This window comes from Neovison vison, chromosome 13 (assembly GCF_020171115.1).
Source record: "Neovison vison isolate M4711 chromosome 13, ASM_NN_V1, whole genome shotgun sequence".
Taxonomy (NCBI): Eukaryota; Metazoa; Chordata; class Mammalia; order Carnivora; family Mustelidae; genus Neogale; species Neogale vison.
In genome coordinates, this window is record NC_058103.1 from 51817170 (window position 1) to 51836170 (window position 19001).

At 35.9% G+C, this 19001-nt stretch overlaps 1 protein-coding gene across 1 annotated transcript in view; it reads left to right on the plus strand.

The window, feature by feature from the left end:
- The window catches only part of MDGA2 (MAM domain containing glycosylphosphatidylinositol anchor 2), an 845496-nt gene that overhangs the window by 741684 nt on the left and 84811 nt on the right, over positions 1 to 19001 (plus strand). The window contains exon 10 of the mRNA XM_044231999.1: positions 8039 to 8187. Coding sequence (XP_044087934.1) covers positions 8039 to 8187 — 149 coding nt within the window. The remainder of the gene's footprint in view (positions 1 to 8038; positions 8188 to 19001) is intronic.

Below are 19001 nucleotides of genomic sequence, written 5' to 3' on the forward strand. Positions count from 1 at the left end.
AATCCGTCAGGTCCTGGGCTCTTGTTTTTTGGGAGGTTTTTGATCACTGATTCAATCTCGTTATTAGATATCGGTCTATTCAGGTTGTCGATTTCTTCCTGGTTCAATTTTGGTAGTTTATATTTTTCCAGGAATGCATCCATTTCATCTAGGTTGCTAAGCTTATTGGCATATAACTGTTCGTAATAACTTCTGATGATTGTTTCTACTTCCTTGGCGTTAGTTGTGATCTCTCCCTTTTCATTCATAATTTTATGAATTTGGGATTTCTCTCTTTTCTTTCGGATTAGTGTAGCCAGTGGCTTATCGATCTTATTGATTCTTTCAAAAAACTAGCTTCTAGTTTCATTGATACGTTCTACTGTATCTCTGGTTTCTCCCTCATTGATCTCAGCTCTAATCTTGATGATTTCCCTTCTTATGTGTGGAGTTGGTTTGATTTGTTGTTGATCCTCCAGTTCTTTAAGGTGTAGAGAGAGCTGGTGTGTTCTGGATTTTTCAATTTTTTTTGAGCAAGGCTTGGATGGCTATATATTTTCCCCTTAGGACCACCTTTGCTGTATCCCATAGGTTTTGGACCTAAGTGTCTTCATTCTCATTGGTTTCCATGAATTGTTTCAGTTCTTCTTTGATCTCCTGGTTGATCCAAGCATTCTTAAGCAAGGTGGTCTTTAGCTTCCAGGTGTTTGAGTTCCTTCGGAACTTTTCCTTGTGATTGAGCTCCAGTTTCAAAGCATTGTGATCTGAGAATATGCAGGGAATAATCTCAGTCTTTTGGTATCGGTTGAGTCCTGATTTGTGACCCAGTATGTGGTCTATTCTGGAGAAGGTTCCGTGTGCACTTGAGAAGAATGAGTATTCTGCTGTTTTAGGGTGGAATGTTCTGTATATATCTATGAGGTCCATCTGGTCCAATGTGTCATTCAATGCTCTTGTTTCTTTATTGATTTTCTGCTTCGATGATCTGTCTAATTCTGAAAGAGGCGTGTTAAGATCTCCTACGATTAGTGTATTCATATCAATATGACTCTTTATCTTGATTAACAGTTTTCTTAAGTAATTGGCTGCTCCCATATTGGGAGCATAGATATTTACAATTGTTAGATCATCTTGGTGGATAGTCCCTTTAAGGATTATGTAGTGTCCATCTGTATCTCTGACTACAGTCTTTAGTTTGAAGTCTAATTTATCTGATATGAGAATCGCTACCCCAGCCTTCTTTTGAGTCCCATTGGCATGAAAGATGCTTCTCCACCCCTTCACTTTCAGTCTGCGTGTATCTTTAGGTTCAAAATGGGTCTCTTGTAGACAGCATATGGATGGGTCCTGTCGTTTTATCCAATCTGCAACCCTGTGCCGTTTTATGGGTGCATTTAGGCTATTCACATTGAGAGTGATTATTGATAGATACGTTTTTATTGACATCGAGTTACCTTTGAAGTTTTTCTTTCTGTAGACTGTCTCTATATTTCTGTTCAATGCTATTCTTGGGATTTTTCCTCTTTTATAGAACCCCCCTTAATATTTCCTGCAGTATCGGCTTGGTGGTTGCATAGTCTTTTAAGCCTTGCCGGTCTTGGAAACTCTTTATCTCTCCATCCATTTTGAATGTCAGTCTTGCTGGATAAAGTATTCTTGGCTGCATGTTCTTCTCATTTAGTGCCCTGAATATATCTTGCCAGCCTCTTCTGGCTTGCCAGGTCTCTGTGGACAGGTCTGACGTTATTCTGATGGGCTTCCCTCTGTAAGTAAGGAGCCTCTTTGCCCTGGCGGCTTTCAAGAGATTATACCTACAATTATAATTTCTCAATTTGACTATCAGGTGTCGTGATGTTTTTTTGGAGTGTATAATCTTGGGTGGAGACCGTTCAGCCTCTAGTACATGAACGCTGGTTTCATTCGCGAGATTCGGAAAATTTTCATGAAGGACTTGTTCCACGATATCTTCTAGACTTCTTTCTTTCTCCTCCCCTTCAGGAATTCCAATAATTCTGACGTTGGAACCCTTCATGGCATCATTTATTTCCCTGATTCTGCTTTCGTGGGATCTAAGCTGTTTGTTCCAGGCTTCCTCCTGATCCTTTCTCTCTATCTGTTTGTCTTCCAGATCACTAATTCTATCTTCTGTCTCAGTTACCCTAGCTTTGAGAGAGTTTAGATTAGATTGGAACTCATTGAGAGCATTGTGGACCTCCTCCCTGGTAGCTTTAAGCTCCGCCCTAACATTGTGAACATCCTGTCTGGTCGCTTTCAGTTCGGCCCTAATCAATTCTGTTTGGTCATCCATGGCTTTCTCCAACCTAGCTATTGCCTGGATAATTGTTAGCCTGAATTTTCTTTCCGACATATTGTCTATGTTGATAGCCGTTAGCTCTGTTGCAGAAGGTCCATCCTCTGTATTTTTCTTCTGTTGGGCATTCCTCCTCCTAGTCATTTTGGTGGGAGAAGACTGAACAGATGTAGCTGGATGTATCAACTCTGGTGCAGTCAAGGTGCACCCTGGAACACTTCTGAGCAATCAGGATTCCCCACCCAAATGAGAGACAAAAGAAAAGAAAAAGAAAAAGAAGAAAAGGAAAAGAAGAAAAAGAAGAAGAAAAAAAAGATAAAAGAGAGAGAGAGAGACAGGAAAGAAAGGGAAGATGAAAGAGAAGGTTCAGCCCAGATGGGCCCCAAGGTAAGATTTATGAAGTAGACAAACAAAAAGAGATAGAAAGACTGATACAAGTATATGGCAAGAGAAAGAAGAAAAGAAAAATATATATATATATATGCAAATAAAGAAAGAACCTCGTCAAAAAGAACCACAAGTGTAAAATTTATATGCTATCAGGACAAACTCAAGAAACACAGAAACACTGGTGGAAGAAGATGGGAGAGTTCTTATAAATTCTCAGTGTGTGCGAGGAAGGTTGTTTTGATTCTTCCTGGATGTATCTTGATATCTTTGTTAAAGGACTCAACTTTCCTAAGATAAAGGGGATTAAAAATTGGTTTACCTATAGGGGTAGTATTGATTGGGGAAAGGGGATTACTTTGAAGTTAACTCTATATGAATATTAGAGGATAAAAATAAAAAGGAATATACTAGACTAAACTAAACTAAAATTTTAAAAAAAGGAATTAAAAAAATAAAAACGCAAAAGAAAAACATAGGTGTATGTATCAAAAAGTTCAGGTCAGAAAGGTATTATGGAATTTGATGTACTGTGCAGCTCGCTGTGGTGGTAAATAGGTTAAAAAAATTACCTATGTGTAAAATATATATATATATATATATATATATATATATATATATATATATACCGGAATAGTGGAAACGAGTGAATAATACAAGTTTTCCTATGAAGTAGTGGTGGTTCTCTTGTAGTCCTTTTTTTTTTTTCTTTCTTGGTTTGTTTTCTGGGGGAGGGGCCTGCCACGTGGGTTGTCAGTCAATGATGTTTCCTGAGTTGAGTCCACCCCCACCTCAAGGGGTTGGGTTCTGGGGAAACTGGTTTTTTTCAGGCTTTTGTTCTCTGGCGGTTTTTTTTTGCTTGTTCACTTTTTTTCCTCTCACCTTGACCGCCTTTGATAGTTTTTGTAGTATTAAAAGAAATCAAACCGCACCCTGATCTCCGTTTCAGAGAGAAGCCTCAGTCTGGGTGCAGAAGCTGAATAAATTCCCCCTTGGCCGCTGGCAGTGCAGGTTCCAAGTTGCAGACCCTGGGGGCGCAGGATCTTTTGCTCGTCCCCAAAGCCAAGGCAGTGGCGGCTGTCTGGGAGCTCCTGACCGCCAGAGAGGTTCCAAGCAGCGATCGCACACAGAGATTTTGCCACCGGCCCCGGGCTGGGAGTGCCCGGCTTGCGCGCACCTCTTTTCAGAAGCGGCTGTGGGTCGGGCGCGCGTCTGGGGCACTGAGAACGGGGCGCTGGTCCGTAAGCCGCAGGCTGGGCTTTTGCGCGCCTCTGTCCGGGGAAGAGTTTCGCGGGCGCGGCTTAGACTTTGAAACAATGGCGCAGGTCAAGAAGCGCCCCCGGGCCTTAGTAACCCAGGAGAGCTCGAGGGACGTGCGCGCGCATCTCAAGCTTTGTGGTAGGGCTAGCGCGTGTTCTGCAGACCTGTGCGGCTCCCATCCCCTCACAGGAGCCGGAACCACGCGCTCTGGGGTGCGCTGGCGGCTTAGGGACCAGGAGCTGGTTTCTCCGCCACACTCTCTCTGCTTCCGCGCCGGGGAGGCCGTCTGGACCGGGGACTTAAGCTCCTGTCCCTAGCCGCCCCGATTCCCACAATTTCCCCCCGCAATCCTTTGCTCTTTAGGAGTGCTTTCAACCAGTCTCCAAGTTAATGCTGGTCCCCAGACGCAGGGCACTCTTGCTGTATTGGGGTATTACTTTCCCACTGGTCGCCTCTGGTGGCTCCCTCCCCCTTTTGTTTATCTTCTGATATCAGTCCGCCGTTCCCACTCCGCTTTACCTGCTCAGTGGCGTCTTCTGCCCCTGTAGAGATCCAGACGTGTATAATTCTGATCTCAGGCTGATTTCATGGGTGATCGGAGTTCTTTGGTAGGTAATCAGCTCACTTTGGGGTACCAGATGAAAAGACGCCTCTTCCTAGTACCCCGCCATCTTGTCCCCCCTTACATTGAAATTTGATCTATTTGGAATACTTAAGCATTAGATGAACTTGAAAAGAATCTTGATAAACAAATTCATATTAATCACGGAGTCATGAGGATTTTTTTGACTTTCAAGGTTAAACTGCTTCAATAACCTTAAAAGTATTTATTTAGGTAAACAATAACATCCTGAATTATGGCAATTTACATTTATGACAGGCAGCCAGTTACTCTCCAGGCAGTCAACAAAGAAAATTGGATTAGATTACAGGTATTAGAAACATGAAATGGAATTAATAAATTAGTATGCTTAGTACAATTAAAGTAGTACAATAAAGAGTAGGCACCCTATAGACTTGAGACTCAGAGGTGCTTTAATGGCCATTTGTGGAAAGTCACCCACCTCAGCCCTGCTAAATGACTGGTAGGTATTGACCAAAAAAACCCCTGATGAAGAGAAAATCACAGACTTCTGAAGTAGGTCATACATTACACAGTCAGAAAGGACTGGTAGAACATTTCAACATCAGATTTTTTTGAATTAACATACAATGTATTATTCATTTCAGGGGTACAGGTCTGTGATTCATCAGTCTTACACAGTTCATAGTGCTCACCGTAGCACATACCCTCCCCAATGTCCATCCCCCAGCGATCCCATCCTTCCCATCCCCCTCCCCTCCAGCAACCCTCAGTTTGTTTCCTGAGATTGAGTTTCTTAAATATGTTTCCTTTTAATATCCACCCACTGGTAGTCACCTTATTTCACAGATTGGTTAAAATTTGTCTGATTCTCTTTCTCTGTGATAAAATTTCAAGTCATAGAAAACTGCATCTGCCTATCTTTGAGAGACTTTTTTGTTCTTTTCAATGCCAACCAAACTGCAATTTATGACTCTACTCTCTCTACTCATTCCACTGGAATGCATCATTCATTTTATGAACAAAGTGATGCTTAGAACTAAATTTAGAGAGCATGAGCATCTACGCAGGCATACCAGTGGGGAGAGGGGCAGAAGCAGAGGGAGAGAGAATCCCAAGCAGAATCCTGGCTGACAATGGAGTCCAGAGAGGACTCAATCTCAGGACCCTGACATCATGACCTGAGCTGAAATCAAGAGTCAGAGACTTAACCAGCTGAGTCTCCTAGGCGTCCCTGGATGCTTACTTACAATCAAAACCCCTACTCCTTTATCTAGGCTACTATTAAATGCACATCCTCAATAACATTTGGTCTCAAGTACAAGTTATCAATGATGTTTTGGGTATTGATTTCCTTATTCAGAATATTATTTTTCTCTCATCTAGATTTTGCTCTGAAGAGTTGTGGGCATGAATTTGTGCTATCACTTAGTAATAAGGAAAAATACCATAAAAAGATAAAAGAAAAAATAAAGTGTTTGTGATGGCACTTTTCTAGAGATCTCCTTCTATGCAGGAGATCTCCTTTCAATCCATTTTCACTTCAACTGAATGAATATCCATAGAACATTTTTTCCAGTGCATATAATGTTGATGTGGGAGAATTTTTCAAAAGTTACTAAAATTCAGATATTTAATTCCATGTATTTAAATTCAAATTCGGTTCATCTGATATATTTTTTTTTCCAGTGAACATCTCTGGGATAATAGAGACTATCACTTCTATTCTTAGTGGGCAAAATCCATCCTTTAATTACCTGTTAGTAATTTTTATGAGCCAGCTCTCCTGCAACCACTAGATGATAAATGACTAAGTAAGAAATATGAAAAACTGGGGAAGGGAATTTCCTGCAAAGAGAAACCCATAAGGAAAAACCCTTCAGGACATTAATATTTAACCTAATTTTATAAAAGAAAAACAGAAAAGATGTTGAAGGAGAGGAGTGATAAATGTACACCTTATTAACTCATCGTTCAGTAAGAACGACAAAGCTTTTGAAAAATCTAAGAAATGTTAACAATCTCTATGAGGACAGAGGCTATACTTCATTGTATCCCCACTGGCAATATACTATATGGCATTTAATAGGTTCTCCTTAGATATTGTTAATTTAACTTAATAAATAAATACTTATAGGTAAAAAATGGAAGGTATGAAAATAACTATATTATAGAATATCAAGAAGTTGGATCTATAATTCCAAATGGTCTGTGCACTTTCCAATTTGATAACTGAAAAAAAAAAACAGGGTTTGTATATGTCATATACATGATAGACATTTCATATATCCTTAAAATCTGAATAAAGTCTTCTTTGTTATTGGTCCAAGTACTCGTGTCATTATTAAGTCTTTGGGTATTTTCAAATGTATTGACCAAACACAATATAAACACAAATTATCATTTTCACTGACTTTTTTTTTTTTTTTGAGAGAATTGATCATTCACTTGCTGACATACTACTTTTGACTTCTAGGATGCCACAAGTTTTATTTTCCTCCCATTCACTGATTTGTTCCATCTCAGGCTTTGTTGAGGTTGTTATCTGCTCTCACATCTCTTAACCTTGGATTGCCCCAGTGGTCAAGCTTTAGCCTTTTTTTTTTAAAGATTTTATTTATTTATTTGAGAGAGAAAGAGAGAGTGTACAAGGGGGAGAAAGGGCAGAGAGAAAGGGAGAAGGAAATTCCCCACTGAGCAGGGAGCACAACTCAGGGCATGATCCCAGAACTCTGAGTTCATGACCTGAACCAAGGGCAGATGCTCAACCAACTGAGCCACCCAGGTGCCCAGGCCCTAGTCTTCTTCTCTATCTACCCACAGTCCCTTGGTGATCTCTTCAGTCTCATGGCTTTAAACTTAAAATCTATCTATATGCTTATGTTTAATAAGATTATAGCTCTAATTCTGGCCTCTCCGGAATTCTAGACTAGTATATACCATTTGATGTCTCCGTTTAGATCATTCAGATCAGGAGGGAGGCAAACGATAAGAGACTCTTAATCTCAAAAAACAAACTGAGGGTTGCTGGGGGAGGGGTGTCCATATGGTGGGCATATGGACATTGGGGAGGAGTGTATGTGCTATCGTGAGTGCTGTGAAGTGTGTAAACCTGGTGATTCACAGACCTGTACCCCTGGGGATAATAATACATTAAATGTTTATAAAAAATTAAAAAATTAATAACTTCTGAAGTTCTCCCCTAGAATTTGACCTTCCCATAGTTTTTCACTTCAGTTGATGGAAACTCCATTCTTTCAGTTCCTTAGACCAAAACACTTGTGGTCGAGCTTGATTCTTCTCTTCCTCTCACACTATTCATCTAATCAACCAGGAAATCTTCTTATATCTATTCCCAAAATTCTCCAGAAAATTGGTTAGATGTTAATAATGACTTTTCAAATAGAACAATTACTCCTGGGATACACGGTAGAATGAGGTAAAAGGACCAAAAAAGAACAAGCATGTTTGACTGTCGTATGTCATCATTCAAATTTAAGCACTCTTTCTATTTTTAGGAAAGGCCTATGCTCCAGAATTCTATTACGATACCTACAATCCTGTGTGGCAAAACAGACACCGTGTTTATTCTTACAGTCTACAGTGGACACAAATGAATCCTGATGCAGTAGATCGGATTGTTGCGTACCGGTTGGGTATCAGGCAGGTGAGAAATTTAATTGGTGTCTTTTGTTTTTTCTGTTTGTGGTTCTGTGAAGACCTTGTTATTATGATATGTTGCTATAAATTTTTAATCATTTTGCATATTCCAGAATGTATTTTCCCACATGAAAGATAATCGTGTTCTACATAAAATTGTTCTGAGTTATCCACAAATGTTTGGAATTAACTTACGTTTTCTACTGTGCCAGCAGACATTTTAAAGTGACATCCTTTGAGCCTTCTGAAATCCTTCACAGGGAGATATGCTATAGAAATTATATTGGATTCTTGCTATGAAAGAAACATTTAGGATGCGCTCACTCTTCTTACCTGTGCTGCATAATTCTTTGTCTTATTTCCTAAGGAGCTAGAAGTCTTACTTATTTTTAATCGAAGGGTTTCAAAATATAGAGAGAGGATATTTTAAGAGTGAATTTAATGTATCGGAAGAATAGAAATAATTTAGCACAAACAATCAAGTACAGTGTTTTCCTAAGGTAGTTGAAGATTACGGGTTTTGTTAGAATGAACCGTCCTTAAGCCTTGTTATCCTTTGTTGATGCAAATGATATTTCTGAAATTTAAATGTAGGTCTTTACATTGTTTCCTATTTACATAGTGTATTATCAGGGGTGACTGTTTCTGTATAACAAAATGTTTTCCAAGAGTTATTTGATCCCCTCACAACTTTGTATTATCCACAGATTTAGAAAGTATTGTTTTCCACTTCCTTAATGAAATCACAGAATAGCATTTTGAGTTTCTACAGTAAAGAGGACAAAATCTGCTTGGAGGAAGATTGATCAACCACCAAAAACCCACTCAGTTGTATTATCATAAAATTAGTGTTTTTCTACCTTGTTCGAGAAGTTAAAATAAAAGGCTGTGTAAGATACAGCATTCAAATTAGGATAAATTATTAGTTGAATATTCTTGTCCTTCTTGTCTAATAAGCAAAAAGAAAAAGAAAAAAAAAACCTTTTCTGGTGAATGTACCCTGGTATTTGGCAATCATCACTTTCTTGTCTAAGTATTCACAGGTTGCAGACACAGCAGACAGCAATGGATCATTGAGAAACTTTCTTTTTATCCCTCATTTACTTTAGTACCTACGGATATCTGAGTAAAACTTAAAACCCGTATCAAAATTGTTTGTTCTATTTGTTCTAATTTGATGATAATCTTCTCTGATAGAGAAAATATACACAAGAAAGTTTAGCAGTTCTTTCTCCTTCAGCTGGTGGACTTATCTTTTTTCTTTTCCTTTTTCTTTTTCTTATCTTTTCTTTCTCTCTCTCTCTCTATCTCTCTCTCTTTTTTTTTTAACTGAACACAGCTAACATTTTTAGATCCTTCATATTTGGAACTTCTTAGAGCATTCTTGACTTTAGATACATCAACTCATTTTCTAAGTCCTTATCACTTGATTTGGTCATTCACATTCATCTTGTATTATCTCTATTTTGAAATAGCTAAGAACTGAATACCAAATTGCTATCTGTAAAATTAAATTATTTTCTTTACGTGTCTTTTCCTTTTTTCTGGTTATAGTTTTATTTGCAATGATAAAGTCGGGAGTTCATCTTTGGTTTCTCACTTTCTTTAGGTATATTTTCTTGGAGTATCTGGGAAATGGCCCACTGCTCCCTGTAAACCTGTTTTTGGTCTGCACAATTTTCCCAACTCTGCTCATTGTTCCCTTCCTTTGTTCTCATGGTCCTCAAAACTTTCATTCCTAACATCTCTGCCTTCTACGTCAAATTCAGCAGAAAAGTAGTTACCATAAGGGTCTTCCCCCCAAATACATTTTTAGTAGAATTAGACTTCCTCCTAATAGAGATCTGGCTAATTGAAGTCCGTCCTTCTCATTTACATCTTGTAAACAAGTTATTATTACCAATAAATAACTTTCTGCACTATGTTTTGCTACGATTACTACACTATTTTCCAATGGCAGTTTCTCTTCTTTCCAGATTTTCCTTTTTTACATTAACATCTCCTATAAATTCCTATCTTTATGTTTCTGAATCATAAAACTAGTATATAACTCCCTGATATGTAGTGACATACATTTTCCAGTCACTATGTTGTTCCTTGTGAACAAATTAGATAATTTCCTCATACCCTGCTACTTTAGAATAAATTACATATGTGTGCCTATTTGTATATAATTTTCCCTATGTTTTTATAAATTATGAATTCCAGACATACTTGGCTTGCAATTCTAGCCAGTCTAGCCTCATCATTTTTTAGCTAGATACCCTTGAGCCGTTTTCTGAACATACCTAAGCCTAGGTTCCTACCCCGCAAATTGAAAATAATGATACCTATTGGGCAATTTCATGTGGAGTGGAATATATCTGCACTTGTCCCACAGGCCAGCTTCCCCTGTGCAGGGCACTCCTTACCTGAACATCTGTGACAATTCTTATGCTCAGCCACCAGAGTTGTATAAGGACTAAAAAAAAAAACCCAAAAAACAAAAAAACTGCATTTTGAGACCTTAACACGGCTACTATTTTTTAGTTTTATTTGGTATGCCATACATCCTAGGCCTAAGAATTATTCCAAGCCATGATTTTCATAAAATAATTTCTGGACATTTTGTCCTTGTGTCTTATTTTCATTTCAAACCTGTTGTCCTCCATAATATCCATTTTACAGACTCACATTTTTCTCTTCCACCTTGAGTCTTAGTCTAAAGCCTTCTTGATCAGATCAGTAAGGCTGCTGCTAATACTATTCTTTCCAAGTTTGTTAGATTCATGACTTCCACTAGAGGAAAACATACTTCTGGTGTTATAAGCCTTAGTCAGGAAAACAATTCCTGTCTCTTACACAATTTGTGAGGCTAACTCTTTCCTTGCCAAGCTTCTTTCTGGGTTTCTTTATTCTTAGGATTTTCTTTTATGTGTAGAAATAAGTATTATTTCTTCCTATGGTGCTTTGTTATGATGCTCCATTTTAATTGGCAATTTTACTCAGATACTGTGTCTTGCCATGGGAGAGAAAGTTTCATACATATTTTGGGGAGATCTCAATAAAGAGTAATGGCCTCATGTAGATCTGCCAATGTGAATAGGAAGATGTCGTTTGTAGAACAGAAAAAACGTGTATATCCACTTGTTTTTGCCACTACCATGTTCTTTACACTTAACCCTTACATGAAAAAATCTTTCCATGCAAAATAGCCTCAAAGACAACATTTCTTTTGAAAATTTCCTTATACACCAAAGTGCAGGATGATAGGGCAAAAGCATCCTAGATACAATGAAAGTGATACAGTTTTTTTTAAAACTATCCCCTTGCTTAATAATAGAAAACAAAAGTATTAATGTAAAGTAAGGTTATTTCTTCTATAATATCTTAGAAAATTTAGATGTCTCCTTTCTCAGGTATGTACATTTAGGTATCAACTTTTATTAAGATACAATCAGATACCAGAACTTTAAAAAAAAAAATTCTTGAATTCTGATCTGATGGTCACTGTAATGAAGATTTTATATTACATACAAATGGCTTTTTTTTAATTTCCCAAGCTATCTCAGAATCCTGAATCAAGAGCTTTTGAATCAACTTAGATGATATTTAAATAAACATTAGGAATGTACCCCCAGCAACATAAGTTTTAGAAAATGGATGTTCTTTCCTAGTAATTAATATTTATGCCTTTGATTATGAGATCAACTTTTCTTCAAGGGATTATTAATAATTAATGTCACATATTTCCTGTTTTTAAAGACTTATCACTTTAGCCTATATTTTTATTTTGAGCCTATATATCTAAATAATTTCTTCTATCTGCAAAATATGTAGGTGAGCTAGGGCAGAGCACCTCCCCTTTTTATATTGAACATGGCTCTGATTATGTAATACATTTCTATATTGGATGAAGTCTGAAAAACAAATTTGATTTTTTAAAAATTAATGACAGATTCATTTCTAGAGATCCCTATTTTGTTTTTAAGTGAGAAACTATTAGAAACTTTATCTATTCTTAAATTAATCTATTCTTAAATTAAGATAATTATTCTTATCTATTCTTAAATTATTCTTAAATCTATTCTTAAATTATTCTTAAATATCTATTCTTAAATTATTCTTGTTATTAAAGCTTCAGCTGGATGGAGTTGGTGGACTGAACCCAGCATTTCTGCAGCTTTCTGGTGAAATTGGTTGATTATTTCAATTAAGCTATTTGGTCTATATTTAAATATGATGAGGAAAATTATCTTCAGATTTGTGTGTTGGCTTATATACTTTTCTTAGGAGTTTTTGCAGTGTATTTGAAAAAAAAAAGACTGGCATTCTGGAAGCACTGTTTTAAGAGACTTAAAACGAGAAGAAATACATCATGTGAAGTCAAAAATATTAATGTGTGGAAAAAAATTTTCTCAAAATCTTAATGTCCTTAATTTATACTTTTTAGGCTCAGCTAAACAATTGTTTAATCTCCTTAGACAGCTACTAGCCTCTAATTACTTGCTTCATTTGTTGCTTAACAGCAAAGAGAAAAGGTTATTTGAATGTCTGTTTCCCTTGGTATCTAAGGAATTAAGAAACAAGGAAAACTCATCTGAATATACATGAACAACAAAAACATCATTTGGCGACATTTGAAACATACACAACTGTAGTTTCTAATAATAAAGAATTTTAGAATTTTATATATTTTTATGCTCTGCCGTAAGAGATGCACAATGAATGTGCCTTTTTGAGTGTCCCCTTTGGAAAGTAGGATGTTTTATTGAATAAAATAAAATTGTCACTGTTCCTGTCTCTTTGAATTATGACATATTAAAATGCTTAGAATTATCATTTCACTTGATCACACAGTCAGTCAATAAAAACTTGAAGTAAATTAATCCTACAGTGATTACCAGGAGTTCAAAAAGGAAGCATTGCCCTTTGAGTCTTGTTAAAGCAATTGCTATCATAGGAATAGGTACAAAATGCCACAGGAACAGCTATAGAAATGGTTAGTACTGCCAGGTAGTGGGGTTAAGAGACGTGATCAGCAACAAAGAGACTGGTTTGTTAGTTTTTAATAGGTTTATACTCAATTTCTTTTAATAAATAGTAATCACTAATAACAACTAATCAAGAAATCACTAATTGCAAGTATACTTTTCAGTATAATTATTAGATGAATTTATTATCAATTTCAGTTTGGTCTTCATACATGTAACTGTAGTGACTGAGACATAGCTTATTTTTCCTTCCACTTAAAACATTTTTTGTTATTTTATTAAATAATTTTTAAAGTAAAGGCCTTATGTTATAGTAGATCATAGTAATTGAAATTTATAAATTTATTATATATGCAAATGACTATATGGGTGACATTGTGGTTATTAATATTACTAAGTACCTAGTTTAATGTGTTTATAGAAGCAGAAAATTTTAAGGAACTGGCAGTATAATTGGTTGGTCATGGGGGAATGACTTTTTATGCTTTAGCAACTTGAATAAGGAAAAGTACTAGCATTCTACAGATGCTGAAGTAAGTGAGATTAGAGCAATGGACATGATTGACTGAAGCCAGGTGGACAGATTTTGTTGAGAGAGATGTTTGGAGGAACTGTTTGACATAGGGCATTTAATGTCAGCCTAGGGAAGTCTGTGGAGAATTGATAGATAATCTGGATTCATTGCATAGTCTTAAATCATGAATAAAATGGCATCTTCTGTAGACTAATCTAATCATGTCATATATAGTATATTAAATGATACTACAATAGAGGCAGAAAAAAAGTTAGGCACTTTTGAAGTAAGGTCGAGTAAGATTTAGATAAGAGTCGTGAAGGGGAAAGATAGAAAAATTGAATTAAGAAAATATTGAAATAGAACTTGAATATTGATTTAATTTTTGAGAAATGATTTTTAAAAGTACAGTGACCTTCGTTCCCTCCCATTTACTTCAGTCTCTTTAGTGAATGTTCTGGAAATCATCAAATATATAGAGGAAGAAGAGAACAGGTGGGAGAAAGTTAAAGAAGCCATTTTGTTAATGGTTTCTTTGGCTCTGGAAAAGAAATAAGCCATAAAAAGTGGTTATTTCCATTTTCCAAATCAAGGATACCACACATTTACTCTTCATGTATTCCCATAAATGCTAAATTCACAATGTATTTGCTAGGAGGAATAAATATAATAAATTTGAGAGACCCTGATGAGCCATGGGCCTTTGATGTGAAAGGCTTTGTGAAATAGGAGTACTTTGTCTTGGAAAATTCCAGCTACTTTTTGAAGAGTTTTTCTCAGTCTGTGGCCCTTTGTACAGATTTCATTTTGTGTAGTAATACTGCTCCGGAGAATTTTCTTGATCCTGAATGTTGTGGAAAATGAGCAACCTCAAAAAGACTTTTGGAGTGAAAGAGTATTAAATTATTGACAAAAGTAAGATATTGAATCAAAGTTTGCAAGAATGATCAGATTTTTAAATTGGACTTGTTAAATTTGAATGATAGTGAACATAAACCAAATAAAGGGAGCCTGGTTGGGAACATGCTACTAGAATTTGAGTGAATACTTCCCTTCGAATATGTTAGCTTATGAGTCAGAAGCATTAGACTCAAGAACTGAAGGCAGCAGAAAGGTAGAGAACATAAATTTACCGCATGAACACAGCAAGGAAAGAGGTTCCAGTGAAAAAGAAATAACTATGAGGTAGAAAAATCTGCTGTGTCAGGGAAACTAAGGAAAGAATGTGTGACTGTGATGGGAGGGTGGTATTTGTGTTTTCAAATACCTTTTAAAAGTTTAAAAAGGCCTAGAGTTAAAAAATACTGACAAACCAGTGTTGGTTTTTTAAGGTAATTAAGGGGGCGATGGAATAAAAAATATCTAGTAGGTTTAATGTTACTCCAAGGTCAACTGATTACAAGTCAAATTAAATTACCTTGAGCCTATCCAGGTTGTCCATTTGAATTAGTACTTTATTAGGAAGAGAAACCTGATTGATATCTTTCTTTGGATAAAAGAACACCTCTTAAATGACTAAATTGCATGTCCTACAGTCTGTAAATACATGGTTATTATGGATTCTAAGAATTTGCTCCCAAAGAAACTATCCAATAGATATATAGATGTATAACATATATATATATATACTAGGATTATAAAGTTCAGTGGAATGCAGTCATTTATTCTACTTTTTTTTAAGGTTTATTTATTTATTTTAGAGAAAGAGAGCGAAAACACAGGGTGGGGAGGGGCAGAGGGAGAGAGAGAATCTCAAGCAGTAGAGCCTGATATGGGACTTAATTTCATGAGCCTGAGATCATGACCCCAGCCGAAATCAAACATCAGATGCTTAACTGACTGAATCACTGAGGCACCCCTTCACCTACTTTTAAGGGAAAAAAATACCAGAATTTGAAATGGAGAGTGGACTTTGGATTAAGATTCTTTTTTAAATTAAACTTTTTATTTTCATTATAATGTAATTAATATACATTAATTACATAGTGATTCAGCATACATAGTGATTCAGCAATTCCACACAACACGGAGTGCTCATTGCAAGTGGACTCCTTAATCCCTATCTCCAGTTTTACCCATCTCCCACCTCGTCCCCTCTAGTCACCATCAGTATGTTCTCTATAACTAAGAGTCTGTTTCTTAGTTTGTCTCTCCCTTTTCCTTTGCTCATTTTTTTTGTTTGTTTCTTAAATTTCACATATGAGTGAAATCATATGGGTATCTGTCTTTCTCTGACTGACTTATTTCACTTAGCATTACACATTCTAACTCCATCCATGTTGTTACAAATGGCATGATTCCAGTCTTTGTTATGGCTGAATAATATTCCTTTTATATATACCACTTCTTCTTTATCCATTCATCTATTGAGAAACACTTGGGCTTCGTTTTCTTTTTTTCATGCTTTAACACTATGTGAGTTGTTTGAATTCAGATTTGTATGTGAATTTATGCTCTGTATTTGTACTCTCTTTACTATATCTATTAATAAACTGAACACACTGTTTTCTGTGTTACAGCAGTGGTTTTCAAATTTGAGTTTGCATCAGAATTACTTCTTGTGCTTGGGAAACAGTTGCTGGACCCCACCTCCACAGTTTCTGATTTAGTGGGTCTGGGGTATGGCCCAAGTGTTTGTATTTTTAACAACCTCCTGTGTGATCATGATAAAGCTGTTTCAGAGCCATACTTTGAGAACCACTATTTTATATTGCCCTTCTATATTGAAGAGACTAAGATCAGATTCCATCTTCATCTTTTGGCATCTTCTTATCATTAAGATTGCTGTATGACCTCAATATAAAATGAGTGAGTAAATGCTCTTTCAAGCACGGAGCTTGTCATATGCTGTTCAACACCATTTGTGGAATAAATGAATTTAAAATGTACATCTTATAATGGATAACTTATAATGGGTACAGTGGGTCTCAACCAGAGCTGTATCCTCTTCTTATGCCTGGATTGCTGTGTCTCTAACACCAGTGATTATTAAAAATATTAGTCCACAGTTGATCTTGACGATATACCTGGTAGACTGAGAACTCAAATGCAAATGGTTTTTTTTTTGCTTCTTCCGGGAAAGATATACACAGTTCCTTAGGCTTATATTTGTATATATTTTCAAGTCTGTTAGGTTTTTTTTAAAGAAACCTATCAATGAGGTATTAAGTTACTTGGTTATGGTATGTATGAACTAAAATTTACATCTGGTAGTTTCCTAATGACTAACTCAGTGCTTCACCAAGGAATGTGACCACCTTGAAACACTGACACAACTCCTAAGTGACCATTTCCTCAAATTTCAAGAATGAATGATTGTCTAAATCATCTTGAATTGGTAACCATTTTCTATGACTTTTTTTCATTTTTAATTATAAATTACCATCACTTTAGCTTTATCATTTTCAGTTTAGTTTCTTAAGTTGTCTGAAAATACGGAATCATACATATTTTATGCCATTTTCATAACAAAAGCCTGATTAGTTTTCAGCAGTTAAAATATTTTAATTTAAGTGGCTGGAACAAACAATATTTACCTTTGAATAATAAGTGCTGAACATGACAGATTTTTAAAATATTACATAATATCTACTGCTTTACAGTTGCTTGATAATGGCTTGCCTGGTTTTTTATAATTTCTGTTCTATTTCAAAAAATCCAACCAATAAATGCAAAATATCATAAAGTGTTTAAGTTGCCTTAGGGGACTCCAAGACCTGGAAACCATTTTTGAAGAGACCGAGCAGGAGATTGAGTAGGAATTTGAAGGCAGTAGTTTGAGTAGCTTTGTCATTACTTATTCTCATCAGCTGTTCTTGAAGTATGTAGACCATACAGTCAGATAATATTCTAGGTGCCCTATATATACTGCCATATTTAATTATTTAATCAACATAATGAGGTAGATATTACTGTTACTCTATGTTAAGGATGAAGAAAGGGTGAGGTTAAGTAACTCACACAAGTCAGAGAGTTAAATCAGAGGTGAAACTGAGATTTGACCGCAACCCATTTGGCGTGGAGTCTGACAAGTGTAATTCAGCTATTATTATCTGAGCCTTGTGTCTTTTTCTTGATCTTTCTCTTCTTTCCTCTTCCTTCTCCTTCTTCATTTTTAAATGGTAGACTTTCACCTTGTTTTCTAACTTCTCTTGTAATAATTTCTTATTGAAATTTAATACCTCTTTTTATTAACTTTAGTTGTTATACATATTTTAATTCAAATTATATACTTCTGTGTTTATATATCTATGCCCACACAATTGAATATTATATTTCTATTCCTTTAATCTTTTCCATATTTGAGGATACATCTGCATTTCCACTTACAGTGTCTATATTTTATGCAAACCTTTCTGACTTCAGAAATATCTTTCTTAGTGTGTTATTTTATAATTTATTCAATTATGACATGATATGAATACCTGTTTTTGATTTTTTAATTGTAAATGAGGAAGAAATAAAATAACTGCTTTCAGAATAAACAGAAATATAAATTTTAAAATATGCCAAAATAATAATAATAAACACCAAAAACTCTTTTGAAATTAGCATCACTCTTGTTTAGGTACAGACATAATCTTACAAATGTTAAGCTATATACCCATACTCTGCAGAGAGAGAGGACTTTGGGAAACTGGAATATTAACCTTGTTTAACTAATTTTGAAGGCTCTTTTCTCAACATCTGTGCTTTACTGCTGTGAAACTCTGTGTGCATCTATGAATCATTAGAATGTAAAGTGATGGGGTTTGATTGGAAAAGAGATTGGCTAGGTGGCCCAGAACTCCCTTATGATAAGCTATCTATGTCTCCTCACCTCTTACTGCTCCTTCTATGCACACACACAGTTAAGTTTATAAATTAAAATACAAATACAAGAATAGCATCTTTGCTGTGCCTTAAATAAATGAGACTAGACAAAATAGGGTTAGGCTTTATTGTAAATGAATGCTTAAGTCTACATTCTATATCTCATGTCAATTTACAAAGAGGTCACTCATAAGAAAGAAGAATTCTTTTATGTGATCAACGAAGTGTGTACTTAAGCTGAAATAATATATGAAGGACTCTGCCAAATATCTGTGAGTTGCCAAAGGGTTGAGGATGGGTAGATAGGAGGATAGTTCTTGTCCTCAGGGGATAGATAACCAGTCAATTACAATACAGTTTGATAGATGTGGATATAAGATACTGTAGGAAAACATTGGAGGGGAACCTAAGGTAACTTTGGGAGGTGAAGAATGCTGACAGAAATAATAGCAAACTTACATGGGAAAGGTGAATAGAAGTTACCCAGATCAAGGGATGGAGGGAATTAACACATTCCTGGAT